This window comes from Esox lucius, chromosome 14, assembly GCF_011004845.1.
Source record: "Esox lucius isolate fEsoLuc1 chromosome 14, fEsoLuc1.pri, whole genome shotgun sequence".
Classification (NCBI taxonomy): domain Eukaryota; kingdom Metazoa; phylum Chordata; class Actinopteri; order Esociformes; family Esocidae; genus Esox; species Esox lucius.
Genome location: NC_047582.1, coordinates 23,342,535 through 23,370,323, shown reverse-complemented (window position 1 = coordinate 23,370,323; position 27,789 = coordinate 23,342,535). Strand labels below are relative to the sequence as shown.

Below are 27,789 nucleotides of genomic sequence, written 5' to 3'. Positions count from 1 at the left end.
ACAAATATTGCACAATTGATCCTCCGGCAAAAGTCATACTAATTGACTTGCTAGAGACATCCACTTCTAATCCTAGGCCTGTACATAGAAACAGGCTTAAATGAAACTCATCGATATGCAGCGTAAAGATTTATTCTAGTCAAAAATGTACTGCAAACTTCAGACCGGATAACTTTAGTTATGAAGTCAGTCTCGTCCCCATGTGAGTTTTGAGAGATGATATGGGAAACAATGTTATATCACGGATGAAATATCACAGATGACGTCCCGGAACGAGCCTACAATTGGCATGCGCTATAGTATTCAAGTAAGCTTAAATAAATACGTAAAGTATTTAAGTAAACTTAAATAAACACACGCAGGGAAGAGGGCCTATCCCAACAGCCTACTCCCCTCTCCTCGCCTCATGAGAATGTGAGGGACGGGAACTTCGGTTTTCTCATGCAGTGGGTCTTAAGAAGTAGACAAGGAGATAAGACAAAAGGACGAATTTGTCATTTTCACTTCCAATACAGTTCTTACTATCTAGGCACAAGAGATCACCAATACACAGCTCGATTGGCTTCAGTCAAGAAAAATACATTAATGAGCAATAAGTGCGCAGTGTTCTGCAACAAAATAAAACTGCAGTGTATCATGGGTATGTGTGTGTCTGAACGATCTATCTACAAATTACTCGTTTTGTATGATGCAAGGAGATTTTTAAATCAGTCAGTCAGCTCTTTACTGGAGTCCTTCAGATTTTTTCCTACACCGCCTGTGAGCTCGGTTGTTCTGGGCTGGACTCCATTTGCAAAGTAGACATCCTACACCCTCAGCTCTTGAATGACCATTGTCACATCCGAGGGTAATTGCAAATGCACTTGCCCATGCAAGGGAGAGTGATGATTGGAGTTAGCTAACTCTCTGTGGAGTTTATTGACTAGCTAAGCAATTGGACACTTCCTAATGTGACGTAACATCAGTTTTCATTGAATTGTCGTTATTGTCAACACTGCAAGTCAAGTACCCTCAAGCTAAATTAAGGATAGAAGGGGCAACTTTTGTAAATTGGACCGGCACTCCAGGTGGCAATAAAATGTGTATAGGGTTTCAATGGGGATTCCACCGAAGGAAAGTGAGGAGAGCGAGTGCTTACCGGTACTTACAGACTTTTTACTATGGGAGTTCAGCCATGCACTACGCTCATGTCACACACTGCGCATGCCCATTTACAGCGGTCTGCCCAGCTCTTCTGGTATTATTTTGCTTCGTTGGATAGCAACAGTTTGACAGTATTTCAGTAAACGTTCTCCTGTTGTGTCTTTTAAGGATACCAGTTAACATGGCAGATCCGAGAATACGACAGATTAAAATCAAGACCGGTGTTGTTAAGCGGTAGGTGCTATTTTCTATACATAAGATCTTAAAAGATGGTAGGCTAGCTTGCTAGCTGGCTAACATGCTACACCCACAGGGCCGCTCATATCTACGACTCGAGACCGAAGTCTGACGGTTGGTCGAGACTACTTCACCGGAATAGATTTAGCTAGATTCCGGTGCTTTTGAGGGAGGCAACTGACATTAAAAATAGGCCTTTTAAAATAAACATCTTTACATTATAAACTAGTATAGTAATTCAAATTGTGTGTTGTGATATTTTCCAATTTTGTACAGCATTTGAGACCCTTTAAAACAAGTGCGTCACGTGCGTCGCTAAGTCATCACTGTTGTGTTGCATTTGACTGTCCTCCTTGCGAGCTAACCGTTAGCTGGTAGCACACAACGTGCATTACGTTCTCATTGGCAGGTGCGCAATAAGCAGTGGCTTTTTAATGTTTTATATTATGAACAGTTTGTCATTTCTATCACCGCTGTAAGCAATATAGTTATTAGAACCAATTCATATATCTGGTTATGTAGCTATGTTGTATGTGTAGCCTAAATAGTTAATAGGCCTTTTCAAGATCACTGACTGCAGTTGTAAACATAGGCCTTAATGCAGGCATTTGATGCCCTGCAGCGGAATTCTTGCAAGCTCATTCTCATTTGAGACATTTTGGTTTTATTGACAAAGCAATTCGTTTTGAAAAAGTAGGCCCTGGCTGCTGCTAATTTCCCTGTTTCTCCTGATTGAGCATTCCTTTCTCAGAGTTCAACTGACCATGCTCGTTTTATTACAAAAGCTATACAGTTATTAGAGGCAGTTAATAATGGTTATGTAGCTATACTTTAATGTGAATGTATTTAATTAACTACGTCTGTTCATAATCACTGCAGTTGTAAACACAGGCCTAAATGCAGGCATTTGATGCACTGCACCAGATTTTCTGCAACTCATTCTCATCTGTGATTCTCATTCTCGTTTTTGTTGACAAGGCAATCACCATTTTAGTTTAGTTTGACTTTTTTCACTGATTGAGCATTCCTTCCCCACAGTCCAAATTACCATAAACTATTGTTTTTCTTTCACAAAAGCGGCCGTGCTATTGTCCAGTTCTATACTAGCTTATAATTCTGAAATGTTTAATACCAGCATAGTTTTTTGTTTGCTGAAAGAATAAAATGTAAAAGCATGTAATCGCAAAGTGTCTAATTAACTTCTTTTAATTGAAATAACTATATATCATAACACATTGGTTATCATATCTATTGGTTTATCCATGTTTTGTAAGCCTGACTCTCAACATCTCCAGGCTGCTTCACCTCATCCCTTTCTGAAAATGTGCCAATGAACTTGTTGTAAATAAGAACATGTTACTGACTGGATCCCTGATGAGTCTGGGTAATGGTTGCTGACGTGGTAGTGGCTAAAAAGTATTTGACGTGACATCATGTCATGGAGCATGATGTCTGATGTGGTGGAAAATGTTTATTTTTAGGCCCTTCATTCTAATGAGAGGTGATGCATTGTAATGTAGGTTCAAACACATTTCTGTCCTGTTTTCATTCTTATTTTCTCCCCTGCCGAAAGCGCTGGCTTTATCACTGGCTAGGAATGAAATATTTAGCTGAGGTGTTTTATGCAAGAAGAGATCCAATACCCATTCATAACCTGTGGCCTTGACATAACCTCTATAATGAAACCTGCTGGGCTTGCGGGTTATACTGAACATTGCCTACTGTACCTAGTAGCTTTTATGGCTGTGCTTGATTGCAATAACTCCATAGCAGGTGCGGGAGAGTCAAAGTTCTAGACGAGTCATCCAATGCACGTTTTGCCAAGCCGTTCTGCTTCCTATTAGGGATTAGCATGGTTAGAATATTAAAATAACTGAAATTAAGTTGGTATACAAGTACTTTTGTGTGTATTCATTATTACATTTTTTGGTGGAAAGAAATGGACCTGAACATGAAAACAAATAGCAATTCAATATTTTCTCCAAATAGTGCCGCCTTACATTTCACTATTACTGTAGATATATTATACTTTTTCTACTACAATGATTCTGAATAATGCCCTTTTGACCATTGGGTTGGAGTTTTTACTTCAGTGTTTGATTTTCACCAGACAATGGGTGATGTTGTCCTAAAAGTTCCTCTGTGGGCTCATCTGTCCATAAAACATTGTTTTGGTACACTTGAGTATTATCCAGTTGTTTTTCTGGCAAATGTAAGCAAATTTTGCAATGTATTGTGGCTTACATCTCTGCCATGAACCTCATTTTTGCCAATTATCTTTCTAATGAACGCTGAATTGTGAGCATGCTTATGACTTCTGGGATGATTTTATGCTTTGATCTTGAGATATTTTGTCAGGATGGCCACTCCTGTGGAGATTCACTACTGTCACTCATGAGGAGATACGAAACCTTCTCCATATTTGACAACATGGATCTGACTGTGGTTTGGTTAAGCCCAAGATACTTAGAAATTGCACTTTTCAGACTGACAGGCATTAAAAACCTTTGTCTGAAGGTTTTCAGAAATGTTCCTTTTTTTATGTCTCAAGAACCAGTGTGCTGATCCTAAGGGCCAAAGTTACTCTGATTCATATTGGTCCGGGATTGGTTCAAATCAGGCCTGGTAGTTAACCAAAGTACTCAAAAAAGCTGACCTGGGCTGTAACAACTAGGTAATTAGTGATATCTATAAACAAAGTAATTGGCCACAAATATAATTTTTGATAACTTGGGGCTTATTGGGACACAACAGAAAAATAATAACACGTTGAAAGATGGTGGAAGCTGAGGGCACACTGGTGGAATATCATGTACGACCCAAGTCTTCTGAAATTTATATTGAGGACTTCAAAGAAGTTAGCTGAAAAATGCCCAAAGCATTGGTTTGGCCCGGGAGCATGACAGTGATGTATGAGCACCTTAAAATAATCCATTGATACTATGGTGATAGAGGATCAAGAGGGTTCAGCGTGATAATATAAAACACGACTGCTATTCAAAGAGTTTAAGTTTGGCTTCATGGTATGAGTTACGTTTTGAAGTGATAAATTGCTCATCTTTTATATAAGTTTGAGTTGCGCATTAATATAATGTTAGCACCACAAAACCAATGGGCATCTTGTATTTTGTTTACAGTCAAGCAGTACCAGCTGGCACTACTTTAAAGCAAGGCACTGACAGCTTAGGTTGTCGCACACAAATCCTGAAGAGGTGATGCTTGGGCCACAACAATGCCACAAGTACGCCTGTTGTTTTATGTATTTTTTGTTCAGTTTGTTCAGTTTAACTTTTAACTAAAAGTTCACATAACGTCTAATCTGTAAGATGGCAAAACCTATTATCAGCAGCCTCTTTTCAGTCTGATGGGACAGACTGGTTTTGCAGTCGTTGGTTTCTCTTGTCTTTCTCTGTCTTACCATGTCCTGTCTCAGTCTTTTTCCCTGTTACTCCCCCTCCCTCTCATTTCTCATTTGTTATTAAAAGCCTTGTAGCAGCTCCATGTCTGATCTCTCCCAGTATGGCCTGTTCCAGTGGCTTTGTGGCGTTGTACATTCCTGTCAGTGCCTCCTCTCTGCCTTAGTGATGTGGATGCCCTTAATAAAATGACAACAGTAATTTGGCTTTGTCATTCGAGCCTTGGCATGGGGCTAGACTGGGGCTCAAAAATACAGTGCTGCTGCCGCTGGAGGAGGAGATGACCGAATGTGTTCGTGTCGGATCTCTAATTCCCTTTTTTTCCTTATTTTCCAGAGAGATGCCTTTTCCATTAAGTCCAGGGTGGCAGGTCTATTTAAAACCAACCACGACCCCACCCCTCATTCTCTCTCCTCTGTCTCTTACACACACACACACACACACACACACACACTGCTAGTGTTCTAAGAACCAGCCTGAGAGAAATAATGCATTAACATTGGGCTGAATAAGAGAGACGAGGGGGAGGGAGGGTGTGAGGGTAGACACATTTTGTTATTAGACTGTCCTTCAGTTTTATTCAAATTATTTCAATCCCCATTTCCTCTCGTTCCTCTCTTTGCTGGGCTCTTTCCCTCTAAATAACCTCTGAGGTGACATCCTTCATTCGGTGTAAAGCTTGAGCGAGGGAGGAGCATTGGGCTCCTCTGCCTTCGTTGCATATGCTGCACGTTTAAACAGTGTCTTGATGGAAATGTATTAAAATGAACGGTAATTGACGTAAAATATGACAGAGTGCCGTTAGCTTTCTCCGCTAAGCAAGGAGCAGCGGCAACACTAAGGAAAGGGTGTTTCTGGGTAATGTTCCTGATTAATGAAGGATCACTCACTCACGCTCACGAATGAACGTACGCAACTGATTTTATGAAAAATGAATTCCACGTTGTCATCCCGACAAGCAAAGCTGCAGCCGGAAAAAGACTATTAGTCGGAAATCATTATCAATAGCAATATTTTCAAACTCCATTATGCCAATCAGGGTCGGAATTTATTTAATAGATTTAGTTTCATTTGGCCCGTAATTGATAAATAATCAAAATTTATCAATGTACTTGAGCCCATTTTCACTAACAATCAAGGAAAAGTGGTCCATTTACCACCTGACTTGGTCCAAATTAGGGACTAAATTGATGATCAATTAATCCTAGAAAGGGCCAGTAGAGAGGTGTGTGTGTCTGTCTGTATGTGTGTGTGTGTGTGTGTGTGTCTGTGTTTGTGTGTCCAGCTAGACAGTTAAATGGAGACTGAGTCAGATGAGATGCAGTGATCAGGCTGGGGAGGAAGGCATGGTTGACCAACAGCTAACCAACACCGATGGCACAGTTCTGTTATATCCACACTGTTCACATCTGCAAATCCATGAAGTGGCAAAACTAAATGACAACTGCTCATTCCTCTTGGCCATCTTGGGGTCTAAGGTCACAGTGCTTATCAAAATTCTACACACACTTACTGAAAATAAACCTTTTGTTTACATATATTCTGAAATCAATACAAATCTTCTGACTTTTTTTCACATTTTGATGTGATCTTGTAACCTGCAATGTTTATGTGTGAAACAAGTATTGTATAATTTACCAAAAATAATACTGTCAATGATTTTGTTGCACCAGTTATTCACACCCTTTATAATGGGGAATTTATCTGTGTTCAGATTAAGCCAATCACTTTCCAAATCATGTAGGTAATTTCACCTGGCGTCAGTTGAAGTGATTCCGGTTTGCCCCTAAATATAATCAACTGTTCCTGTATGATTTTGTTGAACGCTTCTTGATTGAACACTCCAGAGAAGGCCTTAGTGCTTACAAATAATTTATGGGATCTTATTGTTGAAAATGTCCAATAAGGAGTGAAATATGCAAAAGTAATTAAAAGGCATTACATGTGTCATTGAACAATGTGAAGAATTAAGGAGTGGGGACAAGACACCACCTGGATATCCCTCCAAAATTTACTTCCAAAGCCATATGGCAAAATATGTCATGGTCTAATTAAATTCCAAAGAAGATGCTGTAACAGTCAACTTATTTTATACCCTTACCCATTCAAGTGAATGGGTGTGTCCAAACTTTTGATGGATAATGTATATTTAGCACAAAGCCAACATAGCTCATCACACCAAGTACACAGTACCTACAGTCGAGCATGGTGGCGGCAGCGTTAGACTATAGGGCTCCTCGTCAGTGGGGACGGGCTCTGGTCAGGATGGAGGGAACAATGAATAGCTCCAAATATCAAGATATTTTGGTGAAAATCCTGCTGCCCTCTACAAGGAAGCAGAAGTTAAGGAACAATTTTACCTTTCAACACGACAACCATCTGACAAGGAATCAAGGAAATCAATCAAGGAAAGGTTTTGCATAAAGGAAGATCGTTGTCCTTGAATGACCCAGTTAAAGTCTGTGGACTGACCTAAAGAATGCTGTGTGCTGGGGATCCCCTTGCAATCTGACTGAGCTTAACCTCTCTTACAAAGATGAGTAGGATAAATAGCTAAATCCATGTGTGCTAAGTTGATGGAGACCTATCCCATATCCAGGAAAAAGAGGCTTGTGTTAGTAGTGGGGTGTGATCACTTCAACTGTCAGTGCAATTGCTGCATTTCATTTATCGTTGTTCTGAGAAAGAATCAATTTGTTTGGTTACAGTATATTATTAAAAGTTAATACTGTCTTTATTCCTCTCGATTTAAACCATTACATAAACACAACCTGCATTTTCCAAATGGGTATGTAGACTTTTTATATCCACTGTAACCTCAAATCTCAAGATGGTAAAGACATGTTTTTTGTTGTTGCGATTTACAAACTATTGCTTTTCGGTTTTTGTTCCTGAATTGTTTTGTTCCTCTGCTGTTATTGTATTTTCAGACTGATTAAGGAGAAGGTTATGTATGTCAAGGAGACAAAGCAGCAGGAAGAGAAGATTGAACGACTGAAAGCAGAGGCATTCAACGAGGAGGCTGACTCAGAGGCCAAGTATGTCATCAAGAAACAGGTGGGTTAATACAAAGGTGGATTTAGTATGTTTTGGTATTTTATTAAGGTCCCTATTAGCTATTGCTCAAGATTTTTCTACTGCTACTGCCCAAACATGAATCAAAACAACAAAATGCATAATACTAACTAGTTGTTTATCTGGTTAGAAGCACATTCTGAAACTGGTTGTTTCAATCTTGGATGCTGATTGGATGACCCACGTTCCAACCTTTGTTGTTTTAGCTGTCAGAGCCATACCTGTTTCATCTGAAAATAATCTGCATGTCTCTTAAAGAATTTAATCATACTCATATTGTTTTCCAAACGATTTATCAACACTATATCCGACAACTGTAAATGTCGGATTAATATAAATTATAACAATAATCTTGTAATCGGATAGTGTTTTTAGTAACATTATATTGGTTTTGTAAATCACTCATACTCCCTGTATTATTTTCTTCATCATTTGTCCCTTTATTGCTTAACGTGGAGGCTTGCTTTCTAATGTGCTTAACCACGCCTACTGTAAAAGAGAATGAAAATACAGTAGAAAAAGCAGATGATGCCATTAGCTGTACATTCACTGTAATGAGGTCAGCTTGGTATCATTATGAAGAATTAGGCGTGTGTGTGTGTGTGGGGGGGGGGGGGGTCGTTAGTGATTTAGTCATTTGCTGATTTAATGACATTATGTAACTTTGGAGGAGTTTGGTAATTACTGACACATGCTGGTAATTTACAGCCACTAGGAGATTGCTGGCCCATATCCTCTTCTTCCTCCCTCTTTCACTCACTACACTCTCTCCATAATTGACCTGCTAAGTGTAGATGGGGAGAGAGATGAGTGTTGGACGATTAAGACACAGGGTGACTTGTGTGCTTCTTCAGCACCTTCTGATTTCATCTCTGCTATCCTAGGGATTACACCTTAGGAAAACGATCATTTGCGGTGCTTTTATGCCCATTAGACAACTTTCTACTTCTTAATAATGTCTTTTTTCAATGCCTTGGAATTGTTGTTATATCCTACCCCTAATTGGTGCTTTTGAAGAACCTTATTCCAGACTTTTTTTTACTGATTTTATTTTTGACTTGGATGTTAGAATCTTTTTCTGTTAATCAGTGGCACGTCTCCTGATTTGAATGTTTAATCCCTGTTGTAACACAATAAAATGTGTACAAGTCCAAGGGGGTGAATGCTTTTGAAAACCACCGCGACCTTATTTAGTGCTTACTTTTGCCCTGAGCCCTATTGGGACTATCACCAGGTTTAGGTTAGTGGTGGGCCTGGGAGTGGGAAGACAGATGGATTATGGTAGGAGATGGGCTAGATGGATGATGGCTGGATTAGGGTTTTAATGGAAAGGAATCAATAGGCCCCTTAAGTGTTGTCTTTATCCTGCAGTTGCTGATAAGATCATTCCATTGGACTGTTATTGAGGGGGCACCAGGACCTCCCTCTCATCCACTCTCACTCTACCAAGTCTGTCTCCATCCACCCTCTGGAGGTTTTTAGCTGTGTATTATGAGTGAGGTGTATGTGACTCTTATGTGTTTTCAGAGTCCTCTGTTCTGTTCAGGGTGCCAGTCAATCTGTCAGGGATTTCCCTGTTCTCTCTGCCTGTAGAGAAGCTTGTTTCTGCCTGTAGAGAGGCTATGCTTTCCCAAAGGCTTATTAATATCTCTTTGTGCTTGATCACTACTTACCTTAGGTGTGATAATACCTCTCTATAAATTATGACTGTGCTGGCCATGATAACAGAATGACACAGACTACTGTTTAAATAACATTGCACATGTTAATTTCCGTAACAGAATGACAGAAAGATATCCCTGTTTGTAGTGTACATTGTCCCTCTACACATACTTACCATAGACTTGTCATTTACACAAACGGCTCAGAAAGATACATCTCAGAGATGCCCAGCTCTTGAGCTCCATCAGCAATAATATTAATTCAACATTTTAAATTAATGTTGTTTATGCAATACAACATTTTGTATATTGCGTCAAACCAAATTAGATTGATTTGCTTGTCCAATCTAACTGAATCACACTGAAAGTTTTTAAGAACAAATGTTTTAAGAGGTGAAAGTACACTGAAGTGCCAGAAAACGGGCACCCCAGTCTAATACTTGGTAGACCACCCACGGGCGCAGAACTGCAGAAATACAACAGGCATGGTCTCCACGAGCTTGTGGAAATATTCTGTAGGCAATGAACACCATACTTCCTGCTGAGCGGTCCTCAATTCTGTTGTGTTTCGAGGTGTAGGATCTCTCTGTTCCGCAGCGCTTTGCATGGCATCTCAGATGTGTTCGATAACGTTGAGATCTGGTGACTTAGGTGAGAATGGCAAGACCCCAAACTCAGATGAGTGTTCCTCTAACCGTAATGTGGCGGGTCTAGACTTATGTGGCGGCGCATTGTCCTGTTGGAAGAGGCCAAACCCATCAGAATGAATGCAGGACATGAATGGGTGTAACTGGTCAGAAAGGAGGCACACTGCGTTCACCTGTCAGAGACGTATGTAGACGTACCATGGGTCCCATTGAATGCCAGCTAAACCAACCCCATACCATTACGGAGCCCCCACCAGCCTGTACAATGCCCTGTTGACATGGAGCCCCCACCAGCCTGTACAATGCCCTGTTGACATGCGGGATCCATGGCTTCATGAGGTTTTCTCCTCACATGGATCCACACACGTCTCGTCAGACCAGGCTACTTGTTTTCAGTCATCAAGTGTCCAGTGGTGGTGTTCCTGGGCCCAGGCGAGGCGCATAGCTGTGTGAGTATTCATCGGGGGTACTCGAATTGGGCGTTGGCTCCTATAGCCCATATCTCGGAGGGAATGTTGCACAGCATGTTATTTGAGGCAGTGTTGCACGCCTACCACGTGAAACGATTCTTGCCAGCCAACGCTGGTCACGTTCTCCCACAGTCTTTTTACAGCCACACTGCTGTTGTTAGTTAGATGTTTTCCAGAACTATTAAACCGCGTTGACAGTCGCTTAAATCGTGATAACTTGCCATTATCATGGCGGAAACAGCTCTCGATGCATATACAGATGTTTATCGCTTTATATATTCACTGGCTTAAGGCTACAATCAAGACAAGTCATGTCAAAGATCCTTTTACCGTCAATATCTAAGTGAAAAACAAATAAATTTCTGAGACCTATTTAAAACGGTCAATGCCTTGTTGCACACACCACAACAAATATTTTGTGGAAGCACCTTTTGCCTGGATTCCAGCAGTAAGTTTGTTTAGATAGGTTTTTCAACAAAGCAGTCCTGGATTTTTCAATTTGAACCCTCTCATCATTATGAAAGAGGTTAAACTTCTCTAAGTTCTAAGGGAATCTCCTGTGCACAGACCCCTTAAGGTCAGTCCAGAGATTTTCTATATGATTGAGGTCCTGACTCTGTCTGGGCCGTTCCAGGACATATGTTCTTCTTTTTTGCAAACCATTCCCTTGTTGATTTGGCTTTGTGCTATGGATTGTTGTTGTGTTGAAAGGTGCAGTTCATCTGCACTAAAGAGAAGCAGCTTAAATTAATAACGCTTGTTATGCCGAAGAGTTGGTTGCATCAACAATAAAACAAAAACCTTGATCTGAAATGTGATCTCTTGCCAGGTCCAAAACAAATCCTGATAGAAGGGCTTTATCTATAAATACTATCCCTCTTTTTGTGAGTCAATAGCCACGTTTCCACCTCCTGCTTTGTCAGAAGATTCCATTTGTGAGCCAAGTGCTTCTGCTTTGAAATTCCTATGTGATTACAATTAAAACAACAATCACGTATCAAATCACAATTAATTTCACATAGGCATATGTTACAACATTGTTATTGGTGATTCCCTCTTGCCAATCCTATTGCACCTGTTAATTTTGTTGTCATGCTGTACTGCTGTCAGTATCACCTATTCAATGTATAAGCTGCCGACTGACTGGTGTTTAACACTGGCAGGGCAAACATAGCTAGATAGATCAGTTGTCAGAGCATGGTGCTATTGCTGTCTTGTGTAGTATTTGTAGAGCAAAAATGAGAAGTAATCTATTTCGCTGGTAATTTGCTTACCTGGAGACTCAAGGCAGGAATAGATGTCCAGGTAATACATCTCTGGCCATAGAATGGGGTTAATGCACCAGTTTAATGCTGGGAGACTGAATGGACATGATTTAAGGTACAGATTTTCTATGTGTCTTGCATGTTCTATGGCAGGCATAGTGGACATATATTGACTTGACATAATATATTGTGGGTCATTTTTAAACTAGTTTTATTCTGGTGGTTCTATATTAGTGTTGTTTTTGTACTGCTATTTTACATGAATGTCTATGGCGAGTGTCGTTTGTTGTCCCCCAAAAAGGGGCGGGAACGTTTTGCGAGCCAAAGTTCCCAGATGTGCTGGTCTGATGTATGGCTATCTCTGCAGGATGCTGCCAAGAAACTTTAAAGGAAGTCCTACAGGGAGAGTTGATTGTTTTAATTTTTTTAATGTCAAATCAGAATCACTTCATTAGATGTCAGGTGACACCAAATTACCTTTGTTCATTTATTAGATTGTGTTTGGTTATATATGAACACCGTTACAACTCCCATTTACAAAAGGGTCTGCACACTCCTACAACCAATGTATTGATAGTTCTTAATTTTATTATTTATGATTTTGTTTTAAATACAATATCTTGAAGATTGTAAGGTTTTTATTTTTACCCCTCGAATATTTCAGTTTGTTTTTCAATAAAATTGTTCACATTATAGGTCACATTGAAAGTGGAAAACATTCCAACATGATTTATCTTTGTCTCATTCTTTTACATCACAAAAACCTGTCCTTTTCACAGGGGTGTGTATACTTTTTAAATCCACTGTATATTCTTGTACATAATGATTAACCTTTTGGAAATAATTTAGAACCAATTTTCATACATTGTGCCCCTGTTTCAGGGTACCACAAATATTGGGAGAGGTTTATATGAAGTCCAAATTAAGTGCCTAGATTTAGTATTCAGTTGTATTAAAACTGCATTCATTTGGCCCTTGAAATTAAGTTGTGTCATTGTTTAAAATGTAGTTTTGTAAATGTTTGAGGCATGATTCTACAAAATGCCCCTTTAAATGCACAATCCTGATTGACTTGTAGTATGCTCTAGTGCCTAACATATGGAGCATAATTTTTCTGTTACAATCAAACTAGGCCACAAATACCATCCCACCAGAAGAGGCCCGAATTTCAGGATTTTATTCAAACAGCTTTTACACAAGATGGGCATTATTATAATTTGCTAAATTGGATTGTTCTTTCAACCATAAAATGTGGAAATCATTAAGAAAACCGACAGCTCACATCTATGACATCTTTCATTTCTCATGCATATAGACTCCTACACCAAATTTGATGTGCTCTTATGGACATAGCATGTTGGTGCTTATGGGTCCTATTTAAAAGAAACGCCCTAAGGTGTGTGAATGCTTATCTATGCTTGATAACTGTGCTGCTACCTGGCCTTGGTGTGGTAATAGCTTTCCATGTCTGATCAGTGGTGCTTCTCTCTGTTCCGGTCTTCTCTACTGACGCAGGTATTCCAATGGCAGAGCAAGGCAAGGACCCCTGCTGCTGCCTGAACAATAACTCAATAAAAAATGTCACGCAGGCAGAGAGCTTGTTTAGGGATTTTAACCATAGCACTGCGTATATGGGGTACTAAACCAAGACAAAACCTATTGCAAGGAGGCACACATTACTTCTACGGCTGTAGCTGTTGTTTTTTTTACATTTAATTCATTATGTTCTGAACCAGTGTTTCTAAACCTTTTTGATAAACAATGCTTGGAGGACCCATTGAAGAAAAACACAACTAACATTTATAAAGGTCTGGATGATTGTAGTGATGCTGGTGCCAATGTGTTATGCTCTGTTTGTGTGTTTCAGTTGGAGGTGCTACAGGAGTCCAAGATGATGATTCCAGACTGCCAGAGGCGTTTGACCATTGCACACGCAGACCTGTCCCAGATACTAGTAAGCACAGCTCTGTCTTGATATCCTGTTATGCTGGATTGTCCATGGTGCTTGTATATTTTTATTTTTGTACATATTGATCTAAGGAAATTATTTCAGTGTTACTGATGGATTATTACAACCTAATTTAACAAATAATACTGACAAAGTATGTTTGCAATCTATTTACAAAAATTCAGCAGCAATGCAATTTGTCACAGAGAGATTTATGTGGGTTGTAATAACATATAGAGTCTGAGAGCAAATTATTACGAAATGATTTGGGCCTAATAATAAATCTGATGAACTTTGATCATATTAAAGTCTGTCAAAAGTAATTCCTGAACACCTCTGGAAAACATCTGTTGATCTATATAAGTATGGCAAGGGTTACAACAAGCCATTTGTAAGGCTCTGGGTTATGTCTGCCAAAAATACAAAACTGTGTTCTACATCAAGAACCTCATACCAGCAGTCAAGCATTGTGGTGGCAGTGTCATGCTTTGGGTATACTTATCTAGACATATACCCCACTGAGATGCCGTGGCAAGACCCTGAAATGAGCCATTCATGCTTGAAAATGTCACTGAGTTAAAGCAAGTCGTCTTGGGCAAAACTTTTTCTATGGGACTGTAAGAGACTAATCAATAACTACAGGAAGCATTTGGTTGCAGTCATTAAATCAGTTAATTTTATTTTATAAAACTCTTTTTACATCAGCAGTTGTTCATCACACTGCTTATACAGATTAATTGCTTAAATCTCCAAGAGCAGGCAACAACAAGAAATTGCTGCACAGTGGTTAAGAAAACCTCCCTAGTAGGGTTGGGAAGTAAAAAGTGACATCACACCAAGGCACTGCCAAAGGAAGTATATCTCTCATAATGAAACATTCACTCAAACAAGAAGAAGACTTGTGAGAGAAGCCACAGAGGCAACAGTCCCATGGAAGGAGGAATTTATTGGGAGTGGAGTAATGGTGCACCATTCAATGATGTCTGGAGGGTGGCAAGAAAGCTGTTACTCAAAAAGTAACATCTGTAGGCATGTGGAATTTGTCAGAAATCATGAGTGACCAACTGTGGTCAGATGAGACCAACATAAAGGTTTTTGGCCAAAGTGTGGGGACAAAACTAACACTGCCCATACCTCCAGACACACCTAGACAATACTGGGCGTCTTGCTCAAATTAAAGTAAGAATTGATGAAGCAAAATACAGGGAAATACCACAAGAGAACCGGTTTCAGTCTGCTAAAAACAAATATTGGGAGGAAATGTATTGTTAAGCAGGACAATGATTCCAGCGCAAGGCCAAAGCAACACTGGACTGGCTCAAGAACCAAAAGCAGGATGCCCTAGAGTGGTCCAGTCCAAGTCCTGATTTCAATCTCATTGTGAAGCTGTGGCACTATTAATATTACTACGTACTTGCCCATGAAGACATAAAGCATTTATTTCTGTAGAAGGTGTCTCTACCTAATTTTCATTCACTACTAGAGCTGTAAGGGCTGAATGGTCAGCCCCTCAATCTTGCAGCAAATACAGCTATACACTTCAATAATGCAACAATCTTCTTAGATTAATTTTTTAATTCAAGTAGATACTAGTAGCTCTCTTGTGTGACCTGGAGTTGAGGAAGCCGGATGTGGCATCTACTATTTTGATGCGCCTTTTGGTAGTGAATATACCAGCTTTGCACAATTCGGGCAGTTTTTCCCCATTCAAGGATATCACAGACTTGTGCTGAAGCCACTCCAGCATTGTCTTTGCTGTGTGCTTCAGGTATATTGCTCTGAATCAGGTATTTGTCAAGGACCTCTTATTTTGTTCCATTCAGCATTCCCTCAATCCCGAACTCTCTCCCAGTCCTTGCTACTGAGAAGCATCCCCACAGCATGATGCTCCCACCACCACGCTTCACTGTAAGGCATGTATTAGCCAGGTGTTGAGCAGTAATTTTTTGCCAGAGATAGCTATTGGCGTTCAGTCCTAACTGTTTGATTTTGGTCTCATCAGAGAATCCATGCACTCTCTTCATGCACTCAGTCGTTCTGACGGCATGTCATGTGCCTTACTCCGGAGTGGCTTCCGTCTAGCTACTGTAACATAAAGGCTGGATTGATGGAGTGCGACAGAGATAGTTGTCCTTCTGGCAGTTTTTCCTATTGCTACAGAGAATTTCCAAAACTCTGTTAGAGTAGCCATTGGGACCTTAGTAACCTCACTGACCAAAGCCCTTCTTGCCCAGTTACTTGGCTAGCTCAGCTACATTGTTATCTTCCTACTTTACATGATTGTTAACTTAAAAAAAATATATATATATCATTTTTATTTTTCTTAAGATTGATTGGAATCCATGTGACTATAGTCAGTTTTTGTTCTATTGAGATCACATATCAGTTAATGAAAATAACAAAATGTATAACGCATTTTAAAAAGCCAACCGGCAAACTATCTAGCCCTGTTGTCCTAAATGACCACATTTTGACAGAGGTGCTGCATGCTCATGTTAACTACTTATCAACAACTTATTGCAAGTGTTAATACAAAATTGTATTTCCATATTATGTGAATGTTATTTAAAGGAAATTGTTGCCATGACAATTGTTGTAGTTTGAATTGGCCCTTGGTGTACTGTTTTTCTCACAGTACGGAGCCACAGAAAGGAAAGAAACACAACCCACCCCCACACACATGCATGTCTCAGGGTCCTCACAATTAGCAGAGAGCAAGAGTCAGGCAGCCATGGCCTCAGTGAGACACACGTGTAGAAGGAGGTGGAAAGGAGAGAAGGAGAAAGGAAATCACAGTTCACTTCTCAGGGGAGGGGAGGGGAGGGGGTGGACGTGACTGGGACGTGTCCCTATCAACCTTCCCCTAAAGCCCTGTCTCTCCTACCTCGCTTCCTTTACAGCATTACACACGCATGCACACACACACACACACACACACACACTCATTACAGTTCATTAGCAGTTCTGTCACTGCAGTGGCCACCGTAGGAACCCAGCAGCACTCGATTAGCACAGATCTGACCCCTGCACACTCTTTATTTTCACTGACTAGAAGTACTGTGAAATCAATCTATATGGATTGTTAATGTAAATGTTAATTTTATTGAATCAGGATATGTAAGGGTTAGGAAAACTGGATTTGTATGATAATTTGGTGAATGGCCATGTGAAATGACTTTGGACTTCTCATGACTATTAACTATGGGTTGATTGTAGATTGTTAGTTATTTGATGTAATGGATGGGTTAGTATTATTAAAGGTGTGTGATAGGGTTTGCATTTATATCCTGTATGTGCTTGTGTTTTTCAGGAAACAGAAGAGGACTTGGCTGAAGCAGAAGAGTACAAAGAAGCCAGGACCGTATTAGATTCAGTGAAGCTTGAAGGATGATGTTCTCACTCTGTAATGCACTACTTAAATGTCCATTCCATTCGTCTGGGCTTGTTTGGAAACACAGATAAACAGAATCATTCTGCACCTTCTTCCCCTTCTCTTTCTCTTGCTTGCTTTTTTTATTTCTACATTTGAGAACAACATGCTGTCTGATCTTGACATCCTTCTCCAGAGTGTACAATCTCACACAAGCATCAAATAAATAGTTACTTTTCTTACCATGAATGTTTCTTGGTTTCTTCTACTATACAGCTGCAAATTAAGCCTAATTGTATTGTTTACCACATATTAAAGGCAAGCTATACTTGTTGTTATTTCTTTCATCAGTTGATTTAGAAAGTGTTTCTCTATCTTATTTGAGTATAGATTAATCTTGAATGATAACCGTTACAGTATACTTTTTTTTTCCCCACATATGAAAATCAAGATTACAACAGTCAAAATAAGTAGGGGCTACTCCAAAGGGCCTCCTAGTGAGACTGGGACTACAGACCATCTAAGTAAATAACAGTTGTTGTGTCATGGGCTTGGTTCCTAGTTAGACACTGGATCGTCCCATTAATGGTATCTGTGAGATCATGGGCAGCCGAGGCCTTCTCTATTTTGAAGTAGCCAATTCTCTTCTAAGACTTGTCTTGCTGAACTGAAACAATGCTAACCATAGTTAGTGTTTTGGATGGTTATAAAGACATAGTGGCAATGTACTGCAACCTGATTCATAGAAATGTAAATTAATAAATATACTGTTTTCCATGGTGAAGAGATTTTGGGCATATGGCCTCTTTAATTGTTTGTGGTGGATGGAGGCAAATGTGAGCAGTGTTTTGGCATTATACCAATTAATTGAGGTTAGAATCGAGACACCGACCTCCGCTGGTTAGTAACGTCCATGCAGCCTAGTGACATCATCCGCACTACAACCGCGAACCGAACATTGCCTGTCACTTTCACTATCTGCAGGTCAACAGTGGTTGAGCGTCAAGTTTCGCGAGGACTGATCCACAGGTGTCTACATTTTAAAAAGGTGATCAAATATATTAAGATAACATTTAGCTCCTCTACGATAATGTTTACCAAAATGGGGGCCTATGAAAAGGCTATCCAAACATAGGAAACATCGATTAATTTAACATAGGCCTATTTGGTTTAATTTATTACATTAGCTAACTTAATTTGTTAGTACAATAAAGACTATAGGGCTATTATCTTTAACTATGCTTCAATAAGTCGTTCGTTGTAAGCCAATACATGTTCTATAGCCGACAAACATTAGGTTGTCATTAGATATTAATGCCATTAGATATTAATAATAATTCGATTAAATGTTAAACAAATGTAATGGCCTATTTTTTTTTCCAAATATTTCCAAATTGCCTAAATTCACCTAAGACACCTAAATGCCAGTCTAATAATACAAGACAAAAAGCCTGACTGCGCAGACAAATTAAGGTTACATTTGGCTTGATCCTTATTTTACAGATTTCGATAATTATCGGGATCACCCCGAAGTCTCATTAACGCCCTAATGAGGCGCGCGCCTCTCCGTGACATCCAGCCGCTCCATCTCGTTAAGGAAATCGCTCTTCAATGCTGATTATTTTATTTGGAACCATAATTATATTTCTTTCGGATAAATCACGCTCTAATCGAGTCCGCACAGAGGGCAGCGGCGCTAATTGAAGCATGAGATGCGGCGGTGGGCCGCGGGCGCTACCTGGTTTGTGGCCGAAGGACGTAGCTAGGCTACGCACCTGATGGATGTAGCCCTGGTGCGCAACGCGCCTCTCTTTTTTCCACTCCTCCTCCCCAGAGCTCAAGCACAACAACTTATTACTTCTAATCCCCCGACTGTCACCAAATCACCTGCACGAAACAAGAATCTAATTTGTTAAACTGGCATTTCTGCAGATGGAAGATCGATTTTCTCTTTAGAATTCTCTAATTGAGTGAATACAGACGCCCGATGAATTAGATTCACCCGCAGACCTACGAAGAGGAGGAGAAAAAAAGAATCAACAAAAATCATCCTCCGTATTATCTCTGCACGGTGGCCCGAGACGAGAATGCACGCGGGAGAGTGAAGGGCAGGCGGTGACGCCGGGCAAAAGGCAGCAGGCGGTGTAACTCCCAGTGCGCGAGCGAATGCCCCAGGCCCCTCGTGATGAGAGGTGCACTGGAAAACTCCAGCTCCATTCCTGCGTATAGAATTACATTTGTTTTTCTTGTGGTTTTATTAAAAGTCACTCCTCATCTCCAGAGTGCGTGAAAATGTCTACTTTCCACTCAGATGCGCTGCATTAACCTGCAGGGGCAAATTTGTTTGTTTGTCTATTTTTATATGCTGGATAAGATTGATGTGGGCTTGTTATGGGTATCTCATCCAGGGAGAGAAGCCTCTGCTTTGCTGCTTGTTGTTTACCCTAATTACAGCCTTTTCAATTCAGCTAAACGAGGACCTTCATCTGGCACACTCATACACGCGCAGTATTACATTTTGGGCTCGAATTTCGTTGGAAAAATGCATAGCCAAGGAGATAAACATAAATGTAGGCTAAAAGGGAAAATATATACACAATCCTAATGTTTCAGTATGGCATAATGAAGGCCTATTTAGGGCCTAGGCCTTAAAGTTCTGTAGAAATATATTCGGAAGTCATTGTTTTTGTAACTGATCTATGGCGCTTTCGAGTCTTTAAGTTTAAAATGTTGCCGCAAAGAGTTGCAGTTTGTTTGCACCAATACATTTTTTGTTTATGAACTCTGTATTCTGACATTAGACTAATATTAGGCTATCGTATTTGAGATTATATTGTAATTTTAAGTTATTAAGATTCTGATTTTATAATTATTATTATTAACTATTCGAAAGGACATGTCTACTTGCGACATTCCACCGGTGTTAACATAGGCCTACTGAAAACTGAGAGGACCTTTTGTTGCACCAGGAAACAGTTACATTTCTTTTCACTAATGAGTTTTGTTTTATTCCACGTTTCACAAATAAAGCTTGAAATCCCTGTGCTTAGTTCTGGAGGATGGTATTGGCGTATACAGATATTCAATCAAATAGGCATTGTACGAGGTAAACTAGGTGAATAAATTGTATTAGAGGGAACCAATGCGCTTTCTGCCTAGCTGTTGTCCTTCTCTTCTGCCTTTCTGCAACAATCTGAAACCTATTTATTAGGGAAAAATCATTTCATCCGCAAAGAAAAGTCCAACGGTGACCCTTTTCAGTGTAGTACAAAAGACAATGTACATCAAAGAGAAGTGAATTGAATAGGGATGCCTTGTGCAGAAAGAATGATTTTCATATATCTTAATGTGTATTTTTGTAGTTGATATGTCTGTCGTTGAAAGTGCAGTTTTATTTCCGTGCCGATACGTCTGCCTCCTGGCGTTTTACAGGGTTAAATATGAGCTGGCGAGCGAAGAGGAGTCATTCACTTTTGTTTGTACAGCCATAAAAGCCGTGAGCTATGGAAAAGTCGTAAAATGAAGCGCGCAATCAATCAAACAGCGTATTGGTGCTGTTCTGACCAAGCGGCGAAGACCAAACAAAGTAATGATTTTAAATGATCGTTATGGTTTCAGTGCACAACCCAAGACAGCCTGAACTGACACCGATAAATTGGTAGCAAATTATAAAATATTACTACAATAATACATTTCAATTTGGTATCTCATTAGTACCGAATAAGCAATAACACATCCTTTTTATATATATAAAAATGGGTAAAGAACAACACAAACCCGAACATCTTGAATTACGCACTCATTCACTGCTCCGGCGCTTTAATCCAGTTCTTGACATTTCGGTCATGAAAACAAAAATGAACAGACAATTATTTCCAAATTCAATCCACACTCCCGTCCTTTTTCTCATTTTTAGGATGCAGGGTAGATAATAAAAATAACACCTGCGGTTGCGTGGCGCGTTAGGTATTGCGGGTGACCCAGTTGTGTCCGAGATTCTCTTGCGCTCCGCGCCGGGTAGTGCCACCATTACCACTAGATAAAAGATGAGTCGAGTCAATTGAACCCGGGATGGGCTGGGAAAGAACCCTAAAGTGTCCCAAGTTTACGCTCGGACGCATCCTTTGTGTTGCTTCCAAAAGACACCATTCACCCCACAAATAAATAGCTTTCACAAAACCTTCCAACATCTGTGTGGAGCCTGTTGGATTATTTTGTCTCCCTTATATATTTTGTGAACTTGGTGTGTGACAAGAACGTATTGGGCTAATTGGTATTATGGCGGTTTATTTACAGACTACATTAGAGATCTGTTTATACCTGCTTTGTGTGACAAAAAAAGGCCTACGTTTAATTTGGGCAAAATCAATACCATGAAACGCAATTGGCCAACACCAAAGTGTTTAAAGCATGATTATGTGTGTGTCTATTCTAGTACTGCGACAGTTTGTAATTCACGTCTTCTGGGGAGATCCGTTGTCTCCTCTATCAAAGGGAAACATTCCCAGATCATGTTCAGCCACAACTCAGTTTCCACTTTCCGCCGTATTATGCACTTAATTTGCTCACATATCATTTACAATAAGTCCCTCCCTGCGTGACAGTCCAGCCTAAACAGTAGTAAATCACCTCTAATTTATACTGATTTTACTCTAATAATCATAATAAAAAGCTTATAGATTTGGCACTAATTACATAAAAGACTAATGGTGTTGAAAATTACTCTGGTTAGAAATATATCGCTAATCTAAACTTTGTTGTTGGCTGACTGGGGAATCAGAGTCATTAGCAGAGGTTCACTTCGTCTCCAAAAGGCAGGACTGACTTAAACATGGTGGATAAAATAGGTCGAGAATGTCTGGGGAAAACGGCAATATCCATGGACATCCACAACTTAAAAGGAATCTTACACGGGCCGTGCTATTAAAACAGAAATCATTGATCCACTTCAAATGATATATGACATAAACTTGACCTTTACTTATGTTATGTGGTATAAAATGCATACACAGTTTCAGTAATCTAATTTGAGGCAGTTATTTGTGTAGAAAATATGTTGTTATTCACACGCCAAAAATGGAGTCTAATATGTTTAGAGGCTGTTAACTTGGGTAAATTGGTCGTTGTTTCAACCTGGGGTTGGAATTTAACAAATAGCCTACTGCGCTGATCCAGTTTCTCAAATGGGTCGAAGCTTTCACAGATATTAGGTTACATCAAGTGATTTTATTGGATATAATTTGGAGTTGAAATCAAAGCCAATTACAGAAATGAGGAGAAATGAACTTGTGAATTTGGCTGGATTGGGGAATTGGAGTAGCTGCTGCTCAGAGGTCTCGAGGTGGCTGACATATCTGGAGCTTCAAATCTGATTGGCTCTCTTTTGAAGAAGCTCATGGGTTCATTCTGTTGTTAGGCGCCTCCCCGTTTCTCTAAAGGACATTATAATGCAAGGAACCTCCTTTTTAAACCACAAACCGAATTTGCTTTCATTTAGGCTATATATATATATTTTAAATAGGTTAAAGTCATAGAGATTTTTTTGAAATAGCATTTCGCCCTGGAGCGGTGCGCAATGCTATCGCACGCCGACCTCCTGGATGCTCGCCTCGGTGAGTTATCAACGCCAAACTCCGGTCTTCAACTCTACTGTAAGCTGGAGGCACTTCTAATCTAAATCGAGCAAAGAAAATTGACAATTTGTTTCTTATTTTATCTTAATGTCATTTAAGTGAGCTAATTCATTGGAAAAGTAATTATTATTATTATTATATTACTGCATAATTAGATTTAACAGTTTTCTAAGTTATTGATGTGATCAAATGGAATTAAGGAGTAGATTAAACGGTGTACGGTAGTTGTGTGCTTGTTTGAAGGACATTTAATCTTTGTATTTATCTATAATCTAATGTCCATTTCAATGGTTTAAGCATGATTTTAGAGAGCGTTTTGTAAAATAACGAATTGTTCACCCAACTCTGTATGCATGACAAACTATTCTTCCGTTTACCGTTTTCTAAATAATGTTTTTTAAATATATATTTTACTAATTTAAATTTTTTCCTATAACACAGGTTATGGAATTTTACACATAGTCGTAACATTGTCCTTAAATTCTGACCGGGTGTTGTATCTATCCAGGGATGAAGGATGCCGCTGCAGAGCTGCTGGGTCACAGGGAGGCTCTTAAGTGCAGACTAGGCGGTGGAGTGGGACCTGACCCAGGCCACTCGGGCGAGCTAGCCCCGGGCCCAGACACCGTGGAAGGGGCCACCATGCTCCCAGGAGACGATATCAACAATGGTGGATCCAACCCATCCGGCGTGCAGGTTAACAGTAAAGAGCAACAGGACAAGCAGCAGCAGAATAATTCCAGCCAATCCGGAGGAAATCAGAGTCAAAGTCAGAAACAAAAACGGCATCGGACCCGGTTCACCCCGGCCCAACTTAACGAACTGGAGCGCAGCTTCGCGAAAACACATTACCCAGATATCTTCATGAGGGAGGAACTGGCCCTACGGATCGGCCTAACGGAATCTCGCGTTCAGGTAACGGAATCTCGCGTGCAGGTTTGTTTGTGATATGAATAAGGAAATGTGTGTCTCAAATGATTTTGAAACAAGCATAATGACACTGTAAAAGTAATTTACTAATAGGTCTACTGCATAAATGTGGGTGATGTTATGTGTAGATAGCCCTCTTAAACCAACAGAATGATGTAAAATTAAGTCGATATGGTTCACTAGTAGGTTCGTATTTGATCAAGTACTCATTAATTGGCTGCCTAAACTTTCATTATAGTAAATAAACATAATTCACAGCTGTTCTCACAATATAGCCAAATATAGCCTAATAGCCTTAATCTAAAGAATATAACATGGAATACATTTTAAAAAATTACACATGGGTAAAAATAATGAACTCATACTATCTAAAACAGTAAATATTAAGCTATACCTTGAAACAATTTATAGGCTATACCTTGAAGTTTAATCGCACAGTGAGATAAAATATAAATAGCGTAGCAAGGCTTCTTGACGATATTTTTAGCTTCTATTGTCCAAAATAATTAGAGATTAGGCCTACAACTGAACCTCAGATGGTGTTTTTTGTTGTTAACCTTAGGAGAAAAAAAATTGTAATCAAAAAACAGGCTACGCGTTTGGCTCACGAGGTGTCCAATAGATACCGTAGAAAGAAACGCGCTAGAGCCTACTACAGCAAAACGTACGCATATATTTGAATCATTCAAGACAGAGCTTACACAAAGCACACACACAAACATATTTGTATTGTTATATACTTTATATTTATTTTACGTATGTACCGTATTTAATATAAATACAACCAAGACTTACAACTTGTGATGAAGTGATGAAAAGAGCTTTTACAAAGCCTAATTACAACGTTGCATTAATACACTGACGTGCATTTTTTAAATATCTGGCAGAGATTGGAAATATAGTGACATTTAAATTCAAATGAAATTGCATTAATATCATTCATTAAAATAAGAATTGGTTGTTGGCTATGTGGCTTTGTATGTGACGAATGTGACATATTTTCCATTCTCAATGTATCAATAGTTAAACTATTTTTTACATGCGTATTTGACAGATTTATTAACTACACTAAAACAAATAACACTGCTATGCAACAATCCACACATACAACTTCAAAGTCGGCCAAATAAAATTATACAATAGGTATTTTATTAGGCAATGATTTCGGTCGTAAAAATCTAGTGACGTTATCCTACTGGAGTGGCCCTCTATTTGTACGTTCTCATTACAATGAAATTATGATTAAATCGGTATTATACACTCACAATTAAACTTTCTTTTACAACATAATTACTTCCATATTAATGTTAGATGAAGCGATTTCAGAAAACATGTCCGATTGTATTGTTTATTTATTTAGTAGTTGTATTAATATGCCTAAAAGCGCACGAGATTAATTAAAAAAATACTCGACATTGAATTCGCCTCGTCGTTCCAAGTAGTCCTTCCTAAAATGATAGAAGTAAATTAGATCAAACAATTTCAGATTTGCTTTGCGATTGGTGCTTATTCACCAGCATTGTCAAACAATGGTGGCAGTAATCAGCAGTATTGCACCTATCTGTTTGTTTTCAATATTGTATTTATCTAAAATAACAATAATCGATGTGACAAAATGAATACTTTATATATCACGAAGGATAAGCCAACTGATTTAAGTATAGGTTGTTTCGAATGAGAAGAATGTGCTGCTCGCGTTGTTCTTTTTGTGAAATGAGCCTGTCAGTGTTCTACGTCTTAATGGTGGACGCCCTGAAAGTGTAGGCTACTCTGTCTTTTTAACGGAATGAGAAATTGCATTTTCTTTCCTTTGAAGTGTAATGCATTTGAGGTCGGATTTCACGGCTGGCTGCTCTGCGGTAGAAACTGAGATTGGGCCTCTTAATACGACGGCCCAGTTTCTCAACCAAATCTTCACATTAATCATCATCGCTAGCCGAGTTCGGCCTACTGTATATATATATATACACAGGTATATTACCTTGTGTGTGTGTGTGTGTGTGTGTGTATATATATATATATATATATACAGTAGGCCGAACTCGGTAAAATATGAAATGTGAGTTGATATGAATAGATTTATCAAATAAAATTACAATCAACATGTTACAATAAACAATAAACTGTATTTCGTTAGCATATTTAAAATTTATAAAAAATGGGCTATAAAAACAGTTGCAACCACACATTTTAACTGTCTGCCATCTCTTTCATATATTGGCTTACATGGACATTAATTCTGTAATTTCTGACGTTTTTATTTTATAAAATCCATGAGCTGTCTCGGCTGCACTAATGCAGTAATGCCACAGACCATTTACTGAAATGGATTTGGCGTTATGTCATGGCAGCTATGAAATCCTTCGTTCATAGCATAGCCCTATCATTTGATCTGTATGTTGTTCGGGAAATATCCTGAAATAACGATTTGTAATGGCAATACAAGTATTTTGGGCGACTTGCTCAATCTTAGAACCTAAAACCCTTTCCCATGGTTAAAGTGAGTATATACAAATATAAAATATACAGTTCTCATTTTGTCTCACATTGATGACACTGTAACCATATTTTTACGCGTATCTCTTTTTCTCCCCTTTTCTATTCTCTAGGTTTGGTTCCAGAACCGACGCGCCAAGTGGAAGAAACGCAAGAAGACCACGAACGTGTTTCGTTCTCCGGGGACGCTGTTGCCCACCCACCATGGTCTGCACAGCCAGTTTAACTCTGCCGCAGCCGCAGCCGCGGCTATGGGCGATAGCCTGTGCTCCTTCCACGCCAACGACACCCGTTGGGCCACAGCAGGAATGCCTGGCGTCTCTCAATTGCAACTCCCCCCAGCCCTGGGTCGCCAGCACCAGCATGCAATGGCACAGTCCCTGTCCCAGTGCAGTCTGTCCGGTCCGCCTCCCAACTCCATGGGGCTTTCAAACATGTCGTCAAACGGATCCGGGCTGCAGTCTCACCTCTACCAGAACCCGTTCCCCGGGATGGTCCCGTCCTCCTTGTCCGGTCCTACCAACGTCACGAGCTCGCCCCAGCTGTGTAGCTCCCCGGAAAGTGACGTCTGGAGAGGGACGAGCATCGCCTCCCTGCGGCGCAAAGCGCTAGAGCACACAGTATCCATGAGTTTTACTTAGTAGTAACCACCACCAGGCCAAGGGTCACGTTTTACGTGTTTTTATTTTTTACTTCGTGAATTTCTCTATCATTTTTTTGTTGTTGTTGTTGAACACATGGCGTAATACAGCTGGACAAGGATGAGAAAGTCTCCAAGCAAGGCAACAGCAAAACAACAGACCTGTCTCACAGTTTTGTTGCCAAGCTAATACACAAACCAAACGATTTGAAGATGGATAAATATTTCATCTTTAGCGCTATTAATTTATTTGCGCAAGTATTTATTCATAACTTTACACATGTATTTATTTGACATGTATGTATATTTATTTATTGCTTTATCAATGTATTTATTTATCAAATGTTTTATTTCCTCATTTTAATTTCCTTAGCCTTTAAAAAAAAAGTGTAGCCTTGGCTACTGATATTTGCTACTGGAGTTTCTAAAAGTTTCCACAGGCGGATGGTCGAGGGTCTAAAAACTCTCAAAAAAAATAAAACTAGTTTTTAATCCCACCTGCCGCACAGCATGCGACCATGATGGGCCACGGGCATGCGCCGTGCACGAGCAGATATCATACACCTGGACGTTTTTGTGTGTGAAAAGGATACTAATATTCATGAAAACGAAAGAAGCGTGATCATCTCAAAGGAATCACACAACATGGAAACAAACTTGAGTGCATGTGCTGGCCAAGGCAAATTTACGGAAATACTAGGCTATAAATAAGACAAGAAAAATCGACTTAAATATAATCTGTTATATAGGATGTTTTGTGTAGAGGAAGCATTCTTGACTTGTTCCCATTTGGTCAGTTTGTGATATGTTCAAAATTATTGTCTGTGCTTATTATCAATCTGAATTTCTTAAATGTTT

General features: G+C 39.5%; 2 protein-coding genes across 5 annotated transcripts; both read left to right on the top strand.

The window, feature by feature from the left end:
• Window positions 1-1,210: 1,210 nt before the first annotated feature.
• On the top strand, window positions 1,211-17,477 carry tbca (tubulin cofactor a). Its single transcript, NM_001303950.1, is given in 4 exon segments — window positions 1,211-1,377; window positions 7,727-7,853; window positions 13,782-13,868; window positions 17,173-17,477. Coding segments are annotated over 4 exon segments (348 nt in total). The 5' UTR covers window positions 1,211-1,324; the 3' UTR covers window positions 17,254-17,477.
• A 5,227-nt stretch (window positions 17,478-22,704) lies between these two features.
• On the top strand, window positions 22,705-27,407 carry otpa (orthopedia homeobox a). Of its 4 annotated transcripts, none has more exons than XM_010878096.3 (3): window positions 22,705-22,844; window positions 23,374-23,801; window positions 26,405-27,407. In XM_010878096.3, the coding sequence occupies exons 1-3, from the start codon at window positions 22,808-22,810 to the stop codon at window positions 26,930-26,932; spliced, it is 993 nt and encodes a 330-aa protein (XP_010876398.1). In that variant the 5' UTR covers window positions 22,705-22,807; the 3' UTR covers window positions 26,933-27,407. The 4 variants fall into 4 exon arrangements, with proteins under 4 accessions (XP_010876398.1, XP_010876396.1, XP_010876399.1 ...); XM_010878094.3 differs by having other exon boundaries at window positions 22,705-22,883; XM_010878097.3 differs by having other exon boundaries at window positions 22,706-22,844; window positions 23,374-23,780.
• Window positions 27,408-27,789: the final 382 nt, after the last annotated feature.